Source organism: Spea bombifrons, chromosome 11 (genome assembly GCF_027358695.1).
Source record: "Spea bombifrons isolate aSpeBom1 chromosome 11, aSpeBom1.2.pri, whole genome shotgun sequence".
Lineage (NCBI taxonomy): Eukaryota > Metazoa > Chordata > Amphibia > Anura > Pelobatidae > Spea > Spea bombifrons.
This window is the reverse complement of record NC_071097.1, coordinates 26,045,290-26,065,345: the sequence shown is the minus strand read 5'-3', so window position 1 is coordinate 26,065,345 and position 20,056 is coordinate 26,045,290. Positions and strand designations below refer to the sequence as shown.

Sequence of the window (20,056 nt, the reverse complement as noted above, 5' to 3'; positions counted from 1 at the left end):
CAAAAAATATAAAATCAACAATGTGAATCATAGAATAGTTTTCGTTAATAATACATAAAATATTCTATAAACCCTCGGTTCATTGCATGTTTTTATACAATTTAATCTTTAAATCGGCTGTATATTTTCTGTTTATTTTAGTGTCCTTAAATAGCCATTCTGGATTTCTATTATGTCCTTTTGAGAACTTTTTCCTCCTGTGTATACACACGTAAACACTTGTACATTTGACAATTTACAATTTTCACACTTCCCTGGTATGTAGGACAAACGAGGATTTAAAAGCAGTTCTTTAATGCTTTAAATTTGAGGTCATTTTATTTCTGTTACATTTGTAACCCTTGAAGGTGACCATTTATGATTCTGTGTAGGCACTGTAACTCAATGGGTTTTGCAACCTTTTCTGTATGTGGGATGACATCTCATTTCATTTGGAACTGTCATCAGCTTGTGTGTTGATGCATCCAAGTTTCGTGTGACATCCTTTAGAAAAAAAAGTATAGATCCACTTCATTAAATGGACAAAATGAAGGTCAATTTTGAAAAAAAATTAAACAAACGATAACAGCCAATGGATGGACCCTCAAACTGGTGGTAGGCCAACTTTGTGCAAATGTTCTACTGCAATAGTGTATCTTCCATGGCAAGTAGGCATCTGTGTAGTTAACATATTGCAGACCCTGACCTATAGCAACTGCAAGTTCGTCAGGTACCCAAAAAGTATGTTAGATTAAGGATGCATGAAAACTATATAATAAGCCAATGGATACAAATGATCATTGGCACCTCAGTTAAATTAGTGAAGTTTAAGCAGCCTTACTTATTGTCCTATACATGCAGAACCAGCTCAGCCCTGCTTGAAGGAGTATCTCACCAATATTGACCTTTCATAATGCTTAGTGAAGTTAGCAAACTGAAAATACTCTATGGTAAACTTCCACTTTAGTGAATAAACTTTACCCTTCTACCTGCAAGGAGACATAAAATGAAGGATTAAACAGGGGCAATATTGTTTGCCTTTATTGCAACTATATTAGACAGTATTGACTTAATGGTGAGTTGGATTAACTGGTAAACACAACACAACACAGACCAAATAATCAAAGAAAATGGTTACGCTAGTTCCATGAAATCACATTACCCCACTGTGACACGTACATTTTTGTTATCATTTTTAATAAAACCTATCTATCCAGATTGTTGAGGTGAGATCTGTCCTTTGATCGTGGAGATCCAGAGAATCACGGCTGAACCAGGGTAACACTTCTACACTCATACAGCTTGCTGCCAAGTGTGTCCAGCCCGCGGCTTCACATTAACGTACCGGATCTGCCGCATGAGCAGAAGTAAAGTGACCCACGCAGGTTTGCCACATGGCCAGTCCAGGCCTTTAGAGTGACTGCATTATAATTGAGCAACTCTTACACAGTGATAATCCTTACTTTTAGTGTCATTTTTGGCCTCAAATTAAATTAATTCATAAACCGCTTGTAGATCTTGCCCCTCTTCCTCTAATTTCTCTAAGGTTCAGTCCATTCATTTTCTCTTGCTCTTTGTAACCTGAAATATTTAAGTCTGCTCGCCATCAGTAACTGGGTCACCATATTATTACCATTCTCTCTGTTCTCTGAAGACCGTATTTCCAATATAACTGCATTTAGAAATTCTGATAGCTTTTTAAAGACAAAGTAAAAAAAATCCTCTATGTATCGCTGAAAATTCCATTTGTAAATGGAAAAGCCAAACATGAAACAATTAACCCCTTAAGGACAATGGGTGGTCCCTAAACCCATTGAAAACAATGCATTTTGAGCCCGTACATGTACGGGCTTTGTCATTAAGGAGTTAATTTGTATCCACATGGTAATGAAAAACAGTTTAAAAAACTTTTTCTAGTGTGGAAATAATGCAAAGTACAAAGTAGAAAAAAAGAGTATATTTAGTCTGTTTTTGAGACTTTGAAAGAATGAGGACAAAAGAGAGGCTCTGTAACATACAGGGGGAGGTGAGGGAATCTATTTAATGAAGTGAACTGTCTGGATTAGAAACTTCTTCATAGGGAACACGCCGCTGACGTTAGATTAACACTGGAAACAATGCATGCAACATGAGAGTAAACGAGAATAAATGTGTCGCCACAACAGAATGTTCTAGATCCTCCTAGAAAAGCAAAATCTAAAAGACTCAAGCTGTGATTCATTTTCAGCTCCGAGGCAGTTAAGCACAGCTAGGTAATTAAGGTATTACGTTTCTTTTATGTTACCAGTCATTCCATTCTTTGACCATGTGTTTCAGCAGATGGGAGTTGTCGTGAGAGTATGGGTTACGAGGTTGAAGATACACTTAGCACAATTAAAACAACAGTCACATACATTTATCATCGCTTATTGCCAGATTGAAATGCAAGGACAAAATACGCGTTTTTTTTTTTCTTTTGTTCAAAATAGCTGAAAATCCATATTTTCTGTCAAGTGTTGTCAGGGTGATACTCAATTCCTGGTGTACGTAGTCTACAAGTTTGACTTTGTAGTTTTTTTGCTCCACATAATTCATACAGTGACCTTCAACTTTATGAGAAGGTGGAAAAGGTGCCAGCAGCAGGCAGGAGATGCGGTGTCTTTTTTTTTAAATTATGCCAAGGACATGCAGAGTGTCTCACCTTTTTCAACAAAAACTTCAAATAGTTTACAGCACTTGAGATTGATTGTGAGGTCTGCTGGCCTCAAAGGGTACCCATAAAGTTCAATTAAACATCTCATTAGAATTGTATAGGAGGATCCAAAAAAGCATATGGGAGAAAACCAATGCCTGCTTAGTCCAAGGCTTTCGTAAACAATTATTCTTTAAACCCCTTAATGACAAAGCCCGTACATGTATGGGCTCAAAATGCATTGTTTTCAATGGGTTTAGGGACCGCCCATTGTCCTTAAGGGGTTAACTTAAGACAGCTTTGGTGGACCCTTATATTAACCAAATAATAACCATATTTAGGTTGTGTTTGATTACATCTTTCTTCCCGGGAAAACATTGCAAAGTACAAGGTGTGCCACTGATATTATTATTATTATTATTATCTTTTATTTATATAGCGCCAACAATTTACGCAGCGCTTAATACAATACATAAATTCAAGAGGTCTGACAAGACGAGAATTGACAGACTAAGACAAACCGATACATTAGGTGGAGAGAGCCCTGCTCGCAAGTTTACAATCTTGAGGGAATGGAGTGACAAACATAAGGCCCAGAGAAAGGTGAGAGGTAGTGTGGTGGTTGTATCAATGACAAGGAGGTTCTATTAAGGGACGATCAAGCCGTTATATACACATGTAGGAGATGTGTACGAGAAGTCCATGCACAGAGAACGCTCCCGCTGGGTTAAATGAGAAAGCCTTTTTGCTGCTGAGTGGCTGTTGGAGATGTAGCTCATACTAAAGGCATGTTTTTCCCCTAAAGTACTTTAATATGCTTTAAAGCATCTATTTAATAAAATCTGATCTTTACTAGAGGAGGTTATGGTATCTCTTCAACTTTTAGCACTCTGTTTGGACAGCAATATAATAATAATAATAATAACAAATGGAAAAAAGGTCTTTCTAATAACAGTATCAACTTTTTTCCCCCAGCTGTCTCCATTAGGGTGCTGCTGATGTAGACTATGAAAGCTTTGACAGTTCTTTCATGGAGCACACTCCATCAACCATAGTAACAGGATGGTCACTTTCAGCTGCATCAAACTGTAAAATCTTAACAAGCTCGGTTCCAGAGCTGAACACCATTCTGTTTAAATCTCAGCACTAGCTAAACGTTGTTCAAAGCCAATCAATACACAATGTGGATAGATCTCCATACTTCTTTTTTTTTTTTCTCCTCGTATCGGAAACAATGCCGCTATTGTCGAGTTAGTTGATTCACAGATTGCCATGAGCTTTAATGACCACCCTTACTTTTGTTCTGCCACTCACCCAGAAGGCTCTTGATAAAGATTTAGCATCATGTTCTAAGTGTCACTTCTGTCAGTAGTGCTGAACCATATGACCAGAAGAAAAATACGCACAGGGAACTATTGATTACAGCTTCTCTGTGTCACTTGTTCACCAGGATTTAGGTATTGATGAGGCTACAAGTGAAAGCAAGCGCCGTCCCTTGTGGGCTGCAACCCAGAAGAGCAAAATGCAAAGCTGAAGAAAATATGCAGCAAGTTCTAGAATCAGAAGGATTCCAGTATTGATTGAAAAGCTCCTTCATGTTATTTTTGTTCAAGACAAATCTATGGGTTTGGGAGTTTTTATAGTATTTAAAAAAAATAACAGAGGCTTGTAAATGATGGATTCATGTATTGGCTGAATTAGATTTCACAGCGTGAGGGTTTCAATGCAGCTTTAATATTGCAGCTCCTAGAATATTGATAAAAATTACATTTTATGCAGCAAAGACTTTCAAATAGAGAGGTAGGGTAATATTACCTTAAAACGGCCTTAGGGCTGTAATAAATTTTAGTAAGTTTAATTGTTTTAGCAGACTGAATATTTGCACCAGACGTATACTGAACTAAACTGTGTTTAATATTTTAAAATTACAAATCTTTTGTCCTGTATATTACCTTATTTAATAACTTCCCTGCGGTTTAAGGTTGGTTACAATTTTCCGTTCCCACATCTGCATTGCTATGATTTTTTTTTTTACAATCAAAGTAACATTTCTCATTACATTCATATTCATTTAATATTTAAGAGAAATTGGTTGGGTGACTTATTTTAATTCTCTATATATTACCTAGTATTTTAAGACACACACACATATATATATCTCCATATTCTTTATCGGCAGGTTCCATCTGCTGTCATATATATATATATATATATATATATATATATATGCTACGTGTGTGTAGGTATAAATGCATACATACATGCATTTCATGCCCATATTCACCATGGGCTGTAATATTTGTCATGGAGATTAGTAAATGTGTATAGACACTTTGTCAATTTATGTTATCGTTGCCATCTTTGCCATTATTATTTGTTCAGTATACAACATATTTTTTGGTGCAAAATATAGGCCTAATTTTAATGCTTTCAGTCATAAGGGTTGAGATAATTATGGCCTGCAAGATACAGGAGTCCATGGAAGGCGAGGACTTGGTGAGTTATCAGTTAGAAAATTAAACACACAAATGGTGACATGGGAATGTTCCACAACCGAAAGAAGAAAGTGATTAGGATAGTCTCTTTTTCTCAGGTATTCTCCTCCTAGGACTTGCGCCCCAATACACTGACATATCTTTTTCACGACACCTGCTGCAGAGTCATGTTTAACACAAACGCAGTCCCACACATAATTATTCCTGTTTCTTCTTGTGAGTTTCTGTCTCCAGTAAGAGTGTGATGTTGCCTCTTTGTGCCAATTCATATACAGTCTTTAGAGCAGTGTGTTATTGCCTCCTCTATAAACTTCATCCATGTACCCTGGGATCACCTTGTGCTAGGAGTTTCTTGTGTACCAGACCTCATCTTAGTTCTGGCCTACAAGTGTACTACACCTGGCCCTTTTGGCTACTCTTGGTTGTTGTGGAGCCAGGCCTTCATCTTAGTTTCCAGGCCCCAGCATCCAAAGCCTGCATCTGTGGAAAAGGGGCTCTTGTTGGTAAAGTTCATAGTTAATAGTCTGTTTGAGGCTCCAGACCTTCCCTTCTCTCTATATCTCTACATTCTCTCTGTTTAGGTCAACTTTTGGGTGTACGGAACTATTCAGTGACTTTCCTTACTAATCAGAAGGCTCAAGACTTTGTAACTATTTGAAAAAGCAGTTTAAGGCGTTCATACATTTCTTCTCCTTTGACTAATCTGATAGTGGGGCCCAGATTGCAGCTAATGACACTTAGTAGTATTTTTTCCTCTTCAGTAGACCACTTTCCTTGGGGAATCATGCCTATATGTTTCTCAAGACAATTCTTCTATGCAGAAAAGTTAATCCCTCCATTCCAGGGCAGTGAAATCTAAAAGTCACATTAGCTATTACCAAACTCGGCATTCCAAAATAATGTCATTGTGGTATTGGTGGCAAAATAATATCAAGTATCGCATTTCTGTGAAGTTACAGAACATTTCCAGCAAACACTTCCTGTTTCTGGTTCACTTTAATGTTACCAAGACAACCTGTATATGTTACAATGAAACAAAACCTTTAATTCTTTTGACCATGTCCCCATGGCAACTACCTTAAAATATTTCACTGTTACATCTCAAACTTAACTGAAAATGAGGTAACTTTAGGGTGAATACAAAATTCATCAACCTGTTATGTTCTTTGAAATATCAAGTTGGAAAAAAAAAATTCATTTTTCCTCAATTTATTTATCACAATTATCTTTAATATTGTATGTAACAATTACCTTGTGTTTTACCTGATTGATTTTAGAAATAATTTTGTAATTGGGGTCACAAATTACTAATATAATTCACTCAAAATGATGTGTTAGTTTGCAGAATCTGATTATAGAACAGCGGTATGGTACACCCCTGAGTTTTTGTGATTATAAAATAGATCAATATTGTTAGGAAGAATCTTCATCTGTGATTTCCTCTGTGTATTCTGACAGACTTGTAAAGCTCAAATTCTATACAGGAACTAACTAATGAAGATTGAATTTTTTTTAGCTTAACCCAGTTATGTGGAATAATTTTATTAGTTAATGAACATTTAGAACTGTGTGCCTCGGATATCAGAACACCTTCCTTGAAAAGCTAAATAGTGTTTTAAAGGACTGTCGAAACGAACACAATCTTTTTCCACTGATTTGTATGAATACATCCAAACACTTTTGTAAATGCACTATTTTACATGAAACTCCCCAGTTTGATGTCGTTCGTTTACCCATTTGGCTCAAAAGTCAAAATTGATAACGCTTAGTTGGATTTTAGATAACAAGTTCACCTTTAAAATGGTCAATACATTTATAACTATAACATGCAAAGAAGTTTGAAATCAACTCAATGAAGAGAGCCTCTTCATAGCCTGCCTTACAGCACACCCTTGCTCGGGAATGTCTCAAGTTTTCGCTCACTTGGGTCATTACAGAGGGAAAATCTCCATCAACGTATTAGTCAGATTCTGTCACGGTTCCCGGTCATAGTTGAACTCTGGACCCTCTGGTGGCAAGTCCTAAATGCTGCAGACTCACCACGAGAGACTTTTGTTTCAGATTGCTCAGACCAAGAGGCTTTTTGCTGTACTCTAACCAAGGGATCCCACACCTGTGGAGTATCAGAGTAATCAGAGTATCAGCTGCAGCTGCTCAATGTTTTAGACATTTGTTGTTTTTGTAGCCAGCACATACTGTCCCCTTGGATGGCCCTGCCTATGTCCAGTATCAGTGCATTGTTGTTTATCTAGTTCCTGTTGTAACTATGTTGGTGTCTGACTGCTCCTGCTATCTAGAATTCTGACCTTGGTTTTATCATTCTTTTATTTGATTTTCCTAACCTGACCCTTTGCCTCAGTAAATATTCAACCTCTATCCAGCTACAAGATTGAGGGGGCAACTTGTGGTTCCAGGTTGATCACCAGTAAGTCCCAAGGTTGTCAAACCCAAGGGCTCAACCTAAGGGGGAAGTGGTTGGAGGGTAAAAATGGTTCTTTGGTTCCAAGGGTGTCTCTCTTCTTCTGGGATACATTGATCTCCGCTCAAAGGTTCCTCTTTGACACACCGAGCATATCAGATCACACCAGGGCACTCTGGAACCATGAGCCTCCTCAGTGGACCTTTTCTGACTTATGCCTAGATGGATATCAACCAGACCCCACCAATGAGGCCTACGAAGGCCGAAACATACTTCTGGATTTGATGGCCCCTTCACGCAGAAGAAATTCTCTCATCTGGTCTACTCTTGTGGGCATGATCAGACTGATGTGTTGATGGAGATTTTTCCTGTAAAGACACAAGTGAGCTCAAACTTGTGATGTTTCTTGAGCCAGGGCACTCTGTAGGACAGGCTATTAAACAGCTGTTTATTCTCGGTTGAGTTGTTCTCAAACTTTTTGGTTATAACCAGATTACATTACATTGCATTTTATTTATAGAGATCAAAGCAGATTTCATAGTGCTGTTACAAAAACGGAAAATACAAAATTGCCAATAACATTGATATTGACAGTACACAAAATTAACCAGCCAAATTCCTTCAATATTAAACCCCTGCCCACTGAGTCAATTTAGCTTCAGTATACAATATTAGAGTAGCATATCGGGGTAACATATTTGTCAAAGCTGCAAAAAATATGCTTGATTGCTTTATTTTCTCTCTCCTATTTTAGATACTGTAGTTCCGTTTCATCTTGCTCAAAATAAGCTTTACTATTAGTCTTGGCTGAGAGCGTACATCGTTTAAGTGACTATTACAAGCAATTATTGTGCCCAGTTATAGAGTTTACATTTGTTACAGTTCTCACTGTCTCGGTGCCTGAGCAATTTGTCACTAATTAGCCATTCACTCTACGTTCTAGCTGTGCCTGATCCATGTCCGCTCCGCTTTCCTCTCTTTTCTTTGTTTTTTTTTCTCAATGCACTTCTTGCATATAAGAGCCCATTTACCTTTTGCTGTATTGGTGTTGCTGCCACAAGCCCATCAGAGCACAGTTAACCATCTGAATGCTGCATGTCATGGAGAAGGAAGGTTCCTGTTCCCGGGAGCATGTCACGCTTGTTGGATTAACTTAGAACACTAGGTATCATGTCTTGAGGAACCTGAATACATCTTAATTTAAATCTTCGTTATTTTGGTTCTTAGAACAAGAGCGTTCAATGTTTGGTTGTATTGTTTACATTTGGTTTAAATTAAAACTTTGAACAAGCAAGGGTCCTGATTTCTTTGAAACTGCAGTGTTCCAGAAACTGTGATCTGATGTCCACAACCTTTTTATCGCCAATGTCTTGCTTTACTGTACAGTGCTTGTGTGCAACCACAGTATAAACACTATATACACATAAAACAACAGTCTGGAAAATTAGAAATACTCCTCTATGTCTTTAGTTTCTACAGTGGAAAGGGTTTCCATGTGCCTCAGCAGTCATTTACTACATTTATTGTGATCTGAGGCTAGAACCTCTTTGAGGTTCCTCAGAGCAGGGTTTAACGGTGATGATGCTTTAGGATGTCTTCCATGCCTTTCCCTCTAAGGTACAGAGAACAATGCCGGCCATAAAAGTAACTTTCGCCATTTAATGTTTTTCATAAATAAACCTGAAACTGTTTTGGGTAGCATTAGGCATTATTTAAAATAATCCTCACTTCATAGAATGGAGAGAATCTGTGAACCCAAGTGTGGGGTATCCAGGGCTATTGGCCCTTTTACTGAGTTCCGTGTGGAACCGTGAATGGAACACTGGTATCTGAAGAGCTCAGATCAGGGTTAAATAGAAAAAACATTAATACATGAAGAAATCGACCCTTATAAGCGCACTCTATATATTTCAAACTGTGAAGATATCCTTGACATATGACAAAAATGTGTACATTTTTTGGTCTAAAAAATCTGAGAATTTACAATCGAGAATTACAAAGCCATGCAGATTCACAATGCAATCAATTCTAGTGTTGTAGTAATGTATAAATGAAGTAAGTTACATTTTTTATAAATTGAGTGGCAGCAAACGCCAGGTCTGAACACCCTGGGTGCGCAATTAATACCAATGAATTATTTGCATGTGATTTATGTTGGGATTTATCAAGCAGTGCAACCTCTTGTTATTGTTGGATTACAATGTGGATGTGATAGTGTCTATATATTTCTATATGTATTGTAAGCATTTAGTAATGAGCAAGATTATTATTAAAATTCATGATTTCATTAAAACGTTTTCTAGACTTTTCTTCTAAAGAAAGAAAAACCTTCTGAGAACTTAACTCACATTGACATGTTGATCACATTTTGCATCTCAATATATATATCCTAAAAGCGAGAAGATTTTATGAGCCGTATGTCGCATTGGTTGGGATCTGGCCAGTTTGTTCATTTAGACAGATGTGTAATATATAATTATGTAATGACTCATATAATGTTACAATTGGAGACTAATCCTGGTGAGGACATGTGCGGCAGTCTTCTATAAAGCAAGCATAGATTGAGCTAATTATTTTAGGATCCGTATCGATCAATGGGGTTCTAGGTGCAAACTGAAAAGGTGTCTCAAATAGTCACAGTGGAGGTTATTCACTAAAGAAGAGGTTTGTATGAGAGATGTGCTTTCCCATTTTACTGTGCATTATGAACAACCAACCGTAGCAAGTTTCTAAAGGGCTAAGCAGACCCTTCATAATGCATAGTTCAGAGGCAATGTTCAAGAAATCCCCCCCACATCAACAGGCATTGACCCCTTCATAATGCATAAAGGATATGAGATAAGTTGGAATGTCAGCTCTCCTGCATATCCCATTTTAGTAAATAACTAACGATTGTGTCTTACTTTTACTTTATGAACATTTAAATGTTTTAGCGTTTTTTTATAGGGTCCTTTAAACTTTAGTTGCCCCTGAGGGTTACCAAGGAATGCTGTTTTCAGTGATACCTGAAATGACAGCGCTATTAAAATACGCAAGGTGATTCTAATACAAATGCAGATGTTATTTAACTGCTTTTTGAACATGGTCTACAACTGTTACAGTCTCCGCGTGCACCGGTATGACATACTTACTGATGCCTCTGGGTACTTTTTATCTCCCCCTCCCCATTATATAACATATTTTGGACCTTACTCATATCAGGCTCATCAATCACTCGTGTCAGTTAGCCGTATCGTTATCATGAGTGAGTGCAGAATACTATATTTCTTCGGAAACAAAATTCTTATGTTCAGTGTCCTCTGTGCACAGAGCTTCCTGCCATACACAGGGCTCCATTATTCCTCCCCGAGAAATGTATACATGCTGTGTCCAGCTATTAGACTGGTGAATGAGCATTAGTCAGATTAAAAGATTCAAAGTTTTGCGTCCTTGAAACATATGGCACAGGATTTTTTATGTGCAGTAAAGAACGACAATGCGACACTTATTAGGTTTCAATGCAGATATAAATCCACACCTTCCAACTTCGCCGGCCAAAGGGGGCACTTTTGGTTTAGAGGTGTTGTGCGGGGCGTGAGTGGGGGAAGGTCTCTCTTAAGGCTTTTTATGACTGCTTTATTATGATGGAGTAAATTCTTTAATTGACAGAAGTTACTCAATAAGAACATTTTTCTGTTGTTTATAGATCAGCGATTGTGAGTTATGTGTCTGTAGAACACTGAGATACTTTTCATCTATATTCAATGTATAGATGGACATTCTTGCATTTCTAATGACAGACACGCATTCAGTATACAAGGTGGCTTAGTAAAGCAGCGCTTATACAATGTACAGTATTGTATGACTACCACAGCACAACTAAGAACAAGTATACAGGGTGAAAAAGGTATATATATATATATATCGTAAGAACTGCACACATTAAAAGATCTCAGAAGGGTCCGGTTGAACAGCCTTGTCACTATATATATATATATAAATAATTAATCTCACCTGGATTGATCAATGCAAAATCTAGAGTGTGTGTCCTGTCTCGACAAGAGTCAGAGATGGGTCAAGAGTCCTCAAGCATTCATGGTCACTAGTGGTCTATCATCAGTATATCACTTCATATTTATACACTAAATAACAAAATGACATGATTCTGTATAAATATGGTTCTTCTTGTCTCTGCTGACATGTATATTAGTCTATGTATCATGTAGCTGATCCCCTTTCATAACTATTCTGGGAAGAAGCCTTTTCTCATAGAGCCCTATCAGAGAAGCACGCCTGTTTGTACCTTTTTATTATCTCCCGTACGTTACAAAAGTGGTTGGAAGCTGTAAAAATCCATTACATCAATTGATAACGGGGCGAATGAAGATGCAGCTGAACTGGGACCACAAAGCTCTAAGCAGGATTGTGAGATAGGATTAACATCTATTTGGCCTGAACTTGGCTGACCTTTTCAACTTAGGCCAAAATAAACCTGTTTCTACTCAATTATTAACTCAATTGGAAGTCTATAGCCTTCCCTCGCTTACATTCTTGTGTTATTTCCACAGACAGTAGATATATATTTAATGGCTGGATCATTGTTTTAATCCAGAACATATACAAAGTATATTTTTGGTAGATGTCAGATTCAATGCGATCTAGATGACGCTGACCAACCTCCCCTCTAACAGGGATTGCTTATAAAAAATGTAACTCAAGCTCTGTGTTATAAATCATCATTGTCCTGCAGGATACATTTTTCATAATGTTGGTTTCTGGTAAATTTAATTTTCATCCCAGATTAAAATGGTCATCGAGTCGATTTATGAACGTAAACTACTAGAAAAGAAAGGACAAATAAATATTTCTGCTTTATAGTTTGCCATTGACATCAAATAGTTCTGCAACTTTTTTAAAAGAATTCTTTGGGAGCAGAGGATCTTTGACATAAAAATATCTACATTTTACACAGAAACTTACATTAAATGGACACTCCAGCGGGAAAAATGACGGGATTTTTCTAATTTAAAGGGACTTTTCGGCAATAGATGCATAGATCCCTTTACGTGAGCTGCCTCCAGTTAGAATTATGTATTGTTAACAGCTGAGGATAAAGTATATCTCTTGCAGGCCCCTCTGGCATCCAAAGGGTTAAACAAGCCCTATTACGTTATTAGATCTCCCCAGAACAGCATCTGGATGATAATAAAGAGTCATTATTTTGTTGAAGGCTAAAAGGGTTTATTATTTTGCAAGTAAATTTCTAATACTAATTTCAGGGGGGTTCCATATACATTGCAAGGGATTAACCCTTAAGTGCAAAATGATGGTGCAAATTCAATACAATTGTTACCCGTCAGGAGCTCAAAGAGGTTGTTTTTTTTTTTTTGCGTAAATTAAGACTCGGAAGCCTTCGAAGACTTCTCTGGGTGGGGAGTAACTAATGAGTCTGCAGGCACAACGGTGTGTTATTTCTTTTCTTTTGGTCTCCAACCCTCTGTCCACCGAAAGTCTGTCTTTTAAGACATATTATAAAGAAATCTGCTGCTTGGGCTTACCTAGATTTCTTATAATAATGAACAGGTGGTCATAATTTGCAGGTTTTACAAGGAAATCATAGGTGCGGCACTAAATTCTTTGTTATATTCCATAGGAGGTCCGGGCACCAGATGGTGTCATTTAGAGAGGACTGTTAAGAAGTAAAAAAAAAAATACAGCGCTTTAGGTGAAAATCATTGGTTACAAAACCTGCTTTAAGTGTGAATAGAGGTATCAACATGGAGCTGTAGATTATCGGCGCTCTCCTGAGTTTGTTTTTAACACAATGTCGTGCTAGAGGAATCATACAGGTTTTATGATAGAAATTATGATGATCCCAATGATCTCGCTATAGCAATCATTTGTCATTATTTTTTTTGGTGCAAACAGAAAACAACCTCTTTTGGGTCTCAAAGTATGGATCTACTTCTTTCCAGGCTTCTAGGGAAAAAAATAGACCGGAATTTGAGTAAAAAATGCAGAATTACTAAATCTTTATGGTGTAAAAAGTTCCATGACACATATTATTAAAAATCTAATCCACATATACTCTAATGTACTATTCCATACTATACTATACTATGGGATTTCTCAAATAGTTCTAAATCCTAATATTTGTATATATTTTTCTTTTTCAAATGTAGCAGATATTTAAGAAGAAACAGTATTTTCGAACCATATGCATTATTGTATGTTATATAATTTAAAATCTAAAAAAATATTGTGCTATTAAAACAGTTCTAGTTTTTACATAATTTACTGTTATTTTAGCTCAATCTACTAGAGCATACTGCTTGCGGTAAACAATAGAATGGCTTAGTCTTAATCACCCTGTCTGACACTCTTACTAATGAAAGTCTATGGTGGAGTGGACTTCATTAGCATCGCCATAAAGAATCAGCTCAGTGTAGTGTTGGAGCAGGGAAAGTCACCCAAAATATCACGACAGACGATGACGGCCTCCAGGTCTGGAGATAAAGAGGACATTGGAACAAAATGAGAAAAAAATAGTTTTCTGTAAATGTCACTATATCTTTTTCTCAAGGAGACTTTTTTTCCTTGGGACTTCTCCTTTAAGGTCCCCTTTAATATAATTTTCTCTACAATATTGACTTTTTTATTAATTCATGTTGCTTTTGTGGGTGGGTTTTAATGACAAATACTTTGGATTTATTTCAGATCCCGATTATAATACCGTGCCACAGGGTGATTTGCAGCGACGGAAGCGTCGGCAACTACGGCAGCGGTAAAGCGAACCAACTGAAACCCTGGCTTTTGGCTCACGAGAAGCTACTGAAAGAAATGTGAACGATTCCGCTCTTTCAAATTGCTCTTCACCTGGAGCGGCCGAGGCTCATCTAACCCGGCGTAGCATTCTTTAAGCTTTCAAATGGCGCACTAGAATGCGGGAAATGGTAAATATTTGAGTGACATATAAATATAATACAACATCCAAAGTTGAATGCGCGGTGGCACTACTATATTAAAAAACCCGGATGTGTCCTGAGGGATGCAGCTTGTGTGCCCTTTCTTGTTTTCGCATTTCACAGCAGAATGAGTACAGCAGACCGCGCTTGTGTTTTGTTCCTATCTGCTGTCCTGTTTTGTCCTATATTTAATGCCCATTAAAGCAAGGGAGAGTGGGGGGGTATGATACAATGCGAGGCTCAACTGCCCCTGTACGCGAGCATCTGGCGCGACGAAGGGATCGCCAGCTCTGTGTACCGCCATGCGTTATTGAAAGCAGAATAATACGTAGCGCACACCTCCCTATTCCCGGCTAGCTCGTAGCCTTCAAAACCTCTAGCTTTGCCAACGATGGCGTCCAACATCCCCACCTACCCTTTGATGTTTTAGTATCGAAAACAATGTTTTACATAAGTTTGTTGGCATAGAAAAAAAAGACGCCGATTATTATTCAAGGAAACGGCTAGTTGTTAAGATATTTTTTTCCCCACGCTTACTTCTTTGTAGATGTTGAAAAATATAAAAATAACAATTTTGGGTTTCCTGTATATTTTGGCCTTTTTTTCCCCTGATGATAAAAGCAGCATTTACTCGTTGTATGCTAGTTATGGAAAATAAACAATTTAACAAGACATATATATATATATATATATATATATATAAACATAATATATATATACATGCGCTTATCTTTGTTTGCAAAATAAATCTGTTTGTTATAACTGTGTTTTTTCTGTGTGGGTGTAGATTGAGATATAAATATATATATATATTGGCCTAAGTACACATAGCATTTATGGTACTTAAAAGTGTTCTATAAACCAAAAATTATGTAAAAAAGTAAAACGTTAATGTTATGTGATTTGCTATTTATAGAAACATAGAATCGGAGGGCAGATAAGAACGTTTTGGCCCGTCTAGTCTGCCCATATTTTCTTGCTTTAAAGACTCATTTTAAATTCAGAATAGCCGTATCCCTATCCATACACATGTTTACATTCTGTTACTGTATTAGGCTCTGCCACTTCAGCTGGGAGGCTGTTCCATTTATCTACCGCCCTCTCAGTAAAGTAAAACATCCATACCTTACACTTAAGCCTCTGGCCCTCTAGATTCTGACTATTTTCCAATAATAAAATATACCTTTCGATCATTTAACATAAGTCATCGGCGTAACAACATCCGACAATACACTAGCATTGACTGGAAGCTGTTATACGACACTCGGAACGTTCAGACCATTTATTTTCAATAGAGGGCAGCCTAGATTAGAAGAATTACAGCGTGTTTAGAAAATGCTCATTCACCACATTTTTTCGTTACTGTTTTAAGAATGAAATTTCGAAATGAAGAGCGCTGTCAGAATGCGTGCATTATTTGCGCTGCTTCAGACAGCCTGCCTCAGGAATGAGCTGTCGGCTGCTATTACAGCCCTGCTCCCGCATCCATATTCTGAAAGGATCTGTAGTCGGGAAAAGATGAAGAATGGCCTTTCTTTGCCGGTTATCACAAGGATTGTTAATGATGCCCAAAGTGTGAGCCGTGCGACCACTAATGAAAGGGTGTTAGGACATAGCAACCTCATGGGGGTCTATTTAAAAGAGAAGGGGGAAACCGCACTGCTTCGTCGGTGCAACGTTAGCATTTTCCTTTTCTCTGCTAATAATTTCCTTATATGATGTCTTGATCCTCAGCAGTATTGCATTGAGAGGGTGAAACTTCTACGAAGAAGTATTCCCTCTGCGTATTTTGTTTCGGTAGGTGCAAAATTACTATTTGAGGCACTGCTGTTTACCCTTTGTACAGCGCTGCGGAATATGATGGCGCTATAAAATCAATACATAATCATTCAATGCCCGAGAAAGAATCCGGGAGGGCCTTGGAAGTGTAGTGTTGCTTTGGAAAGTACAACATGTTTTAGGAACCGGGCAGTGCTCCAGTCTCATGTTTTGTCATTTTCCCAAATTGAACACGACTTTGTTACCAAATTACCATTATGCATCTTTTTGTTGTATGTTTTTTAGATCGACAAAGAGAGCGCTGAATATTTGTTTCACTTCATGCAGTATCTAATCACATGATATTAGGAGAATGGTTGTTATACCAGGATGCAGGAACTAAAATTGTTATTTATACATTTATATAGCGCCACTATATACAGCAGCGCTGTACAAAAGGTCAAAAGAACAAATAGTGCCTATAACAATTTGGATTTACTGAAACAAAAGGTGTGTATGACAATACTCAAGCAAGCAAGCTATCCAGAAGGAACTTGACCAAAACATATAAAAATACCCAAATTGTGCAGAAGTTCTTTATAATAGTTCAATGTCATATATCAACAGGCAACCTGGTAACTGATCCAAATATATATATATATATATATATATATATATATATATATATATATATATTATCTATACAAATTAATGAATAATTTATAATATATATTATTATATATCATTATATTATTATTATATATGTTACAAATTGTGGAATGTAAAGTTTAAAGTTTGTTGTGCTTGCGGGTACATTTATCACAAAACAAGTCTACAATAATGGTGCCATAAAACAAATAAAAATGTCCCAAATTAGAAAAAATACTCATGAGAGCTATGTTCCTTTGACTTGGAATTGGGTTCCACTGACCTATCAAGTTTCCCCTCCATTCAGTCTTGCAGCTCTTTGAACTGCTGACACCGAGACACTGTGCAGCCAGGCACGACAGCTGGTTCTGCAGCATCTAATACCAACACATGCTGTTTTAGCCCATTTCCAGAGAGTAAGAAAATGAAAGATTTAAAAAAAAATAATATTTATTTTGGCGGCGCAAGATTTGCAACAAGACGCCCTTGAACATAGAAGGTAAAATCTATAAAGGATCCGGTCAACAAAAAAGAAAAAAATATTCCTATCGGCACAGACATCATCAGATGAAATGCTATATGTCTGCTAAGTGTCAAAAATGATTCTTATCAAGTTTGCTGTTTAGAAGTTCTAGTATTTAGCCATTTATTGGAATTTAATATTTTTACTCTAGAAAGGATGTTGGGGTTAAACAGGGAAAGCAAAAAAAGAAAGATCCTCAACAATTTTTAGCTGGTATGTGAAGTTGGCACCATTGTGTGTGTTAAGCTTAAGTTATATTGTGTAGATATGGTACTGGTAAGAATCTAAGGATTTCCTGGTAAGTTCTTTCATAGGTTTTATACCCATAGCCAAGGCCCTACAGATGTCCCTGTGGACTCCTGTCTCGTTCCCAAGTATGTCGATTGTAAGAAGATTAGGTGTATTGGGCGTGTAGAATCCGGAACACTAAGATATGCCTGATACTCATTGCCAGGGGGGGTTCGAAACATTAACAAATATGGTACATGCAGGGTCCCATCACTTGTTTCCAACATTGCTGTTCGGAGAAGCACTGCCAGATATACATCCATGGTGAATCTATGCACAAAGGCTGACATTACCCTTAAACAAATAAAATGCTTTGTATATATGGGGTATAGAAGTGCATAACGCATTGGCAGTATAGAGAGGTATGGATCAACAGAGAAGAAGCAGGAAGGTCTAGTGTAAAATCCTATAATTCATGGGGTACCATTAAACCCGACGGGGGTAAGGCTCAAAGTATGGGGCATACTAACATGAAGCTTTTTTTAAAAAAGAAATATACATGAAGATAACATGCGTCCCCTATTGGCTAACAAAGGGGAAAATACAATTTAGGTTGTCTGGCACTCGTTAGATCACGGACAAAATCCAGGCTACAACAGGAGTGAGAGAATGAGCGGAGCTGGTAAGTCCCTCCCAATTGCCATAAATCAGTGGAACTTTACCCGCATGCTTAATGTGCTTCATAGGGATTCCAGCCCTGCACTTATGACTTTCACTTAAAGCTCTAAATTCCCTGTTATAGGCATTGGCCCGGGTGTAATATGACATGATTCTAACACGCATAAATATTTCAATTAACAGGGCCTCATGTCAAGCAGGCGTTCTTTGTGGTAGATAGCATGCGTGCGCTAGCTGAGAAAATCTGCTTAAAGTGAACTCTGATAACTTAAAGCATAGAGGTGGGATGTGAGATTTATATCCCAGAGTAATTGCTTGGTAAGAATCATGCAAGAATATTAAAATCCTCGAAGAATTACACAGATGGATTTAGCAGTAATTCCTGTAAGATCCCCACATGAAATCCACTCGCGTTGAAAATGCTTCTATTCCGCGCTATTGTACACACTGTCAGTCATTCCGAACGGACTTATCTAGGACTGTAAGTGGCTGGGGCTTTGCTAAACAATGGAGAATATTACTGACCGTACATTCCGGCGCTATTAAAATGAGATAGGATATTTCAGCTGCATTGATGTGAAAGTGTTATGGCTTGTCGGAGATTCACATGCTATTTTCAGGCCGTATGGAATACATATCAAATAAATGAACTTAAATCACAACATGAAATGTAGTCTTTAACCTGCTGCGGTCCAAGAGTGACCCAGGTTGCATCACAAAGCTCTGAACAAGAAGCTTGTTTACCATTTCATAAGCATGTCTTTTTTTCTCCAAAGAACCATTTTTATATTGATATTTTATATAGCTTAGTGTGTGGAAACCTTATAGATGAGATTTAAGCATGGGGTCCTACTTAATCTCATCTAGAAGGTTCCCATTCAGGTTTGAAACACAAAATATTACACAAAGGTTTGTATTCGATTTGCTTTAAACTAGACAGTTTTGAGATTATTATTTATTGATTCATATAGCGTCATCGTATTCTACAGCTATGTTTTGAATCAGCATGAAGAGAACATCCAGCTACGCTACTGATGTGTGGCTACGAGAAGGCAGGGCAGCCTCCAACCCATCACCCCATGCACCGCAAGGATATGGTGGCGGTGAGGAGGATAGGGAGGTGGTGATGAGGTAGGGGTGAAGAGGAGGAGAAGGTGGCGGTGAGGCCTGACAATTCGGGGTGGTGAGAAGGAGGCGAGGTGGTTTAGAAGTTAAATATATATATATATATATATATGTTATGTGTTTATGTATCTTAGGAGGAGGTGATAGGTCAGGGAGACCTTCTAACAAATTGATCCAAGGTTTAATGTCTAATAAACTGATTCGCTTTAGGGTTCAATTGATTTCAAATGCCTTGTCCTGATTTTTGATTCAGTCCAAAATGTGAGATTCATAGGACCCTAAGATTAACCCTAGATAGCCTTAAGGAAAATCTTCACCCTTTAATTATTGTGACTGGATTTAACCGGTCCACACATTTGTTCTGCATTTCATGTTGGGCTTAGTTGGTATTGCCCACAAAGGTTAATATTGGACAGTCTACCTTTGGCCGTTCTGCTAGTACCATACGGATTTAGCGATGGAAACTGCACTTAAGCAGGTTGGATTACAGTTCTGGAGAGCCCATCTCCAGAAGAATATTGACACATTGGAGAGAGTTCAGAGAAGGGCTACAAAAATTGTAAGTGGTTTGCAGGACAGAAATTATCA

At 37.6% G+C, this 20,056-nt stretch overlaps 1 protein-coding gene across 2 annotated transcripts in view; it reads left to right on the top strand.

Annotated features, from left to right (window-relative positions):
- Positions 1-15,189, top strand: part of MGMT (O-6-methylguanine-DNA methyltransferase) — a 169,590-nt gene extending 154,401 nt beyond the window's left edge. For both annotated transcript variants that reach the window (XM_053450429.1, XM_053450428.1), the window contains exon 6: positions 14,261-15,189. In XM_053450429.1, coding sequence (XP_053306404.1) covers positions 14,261-14,389 — 129 coding nt within the window. In that variant the 3' untranslated portion in view covers positions 14,390-15,189. The remainder of the gene's footprint in view (positions 1-14,260) is intronic.
- Positions 15,190-20,056: the final 4,867 nt, after the last annotated feature.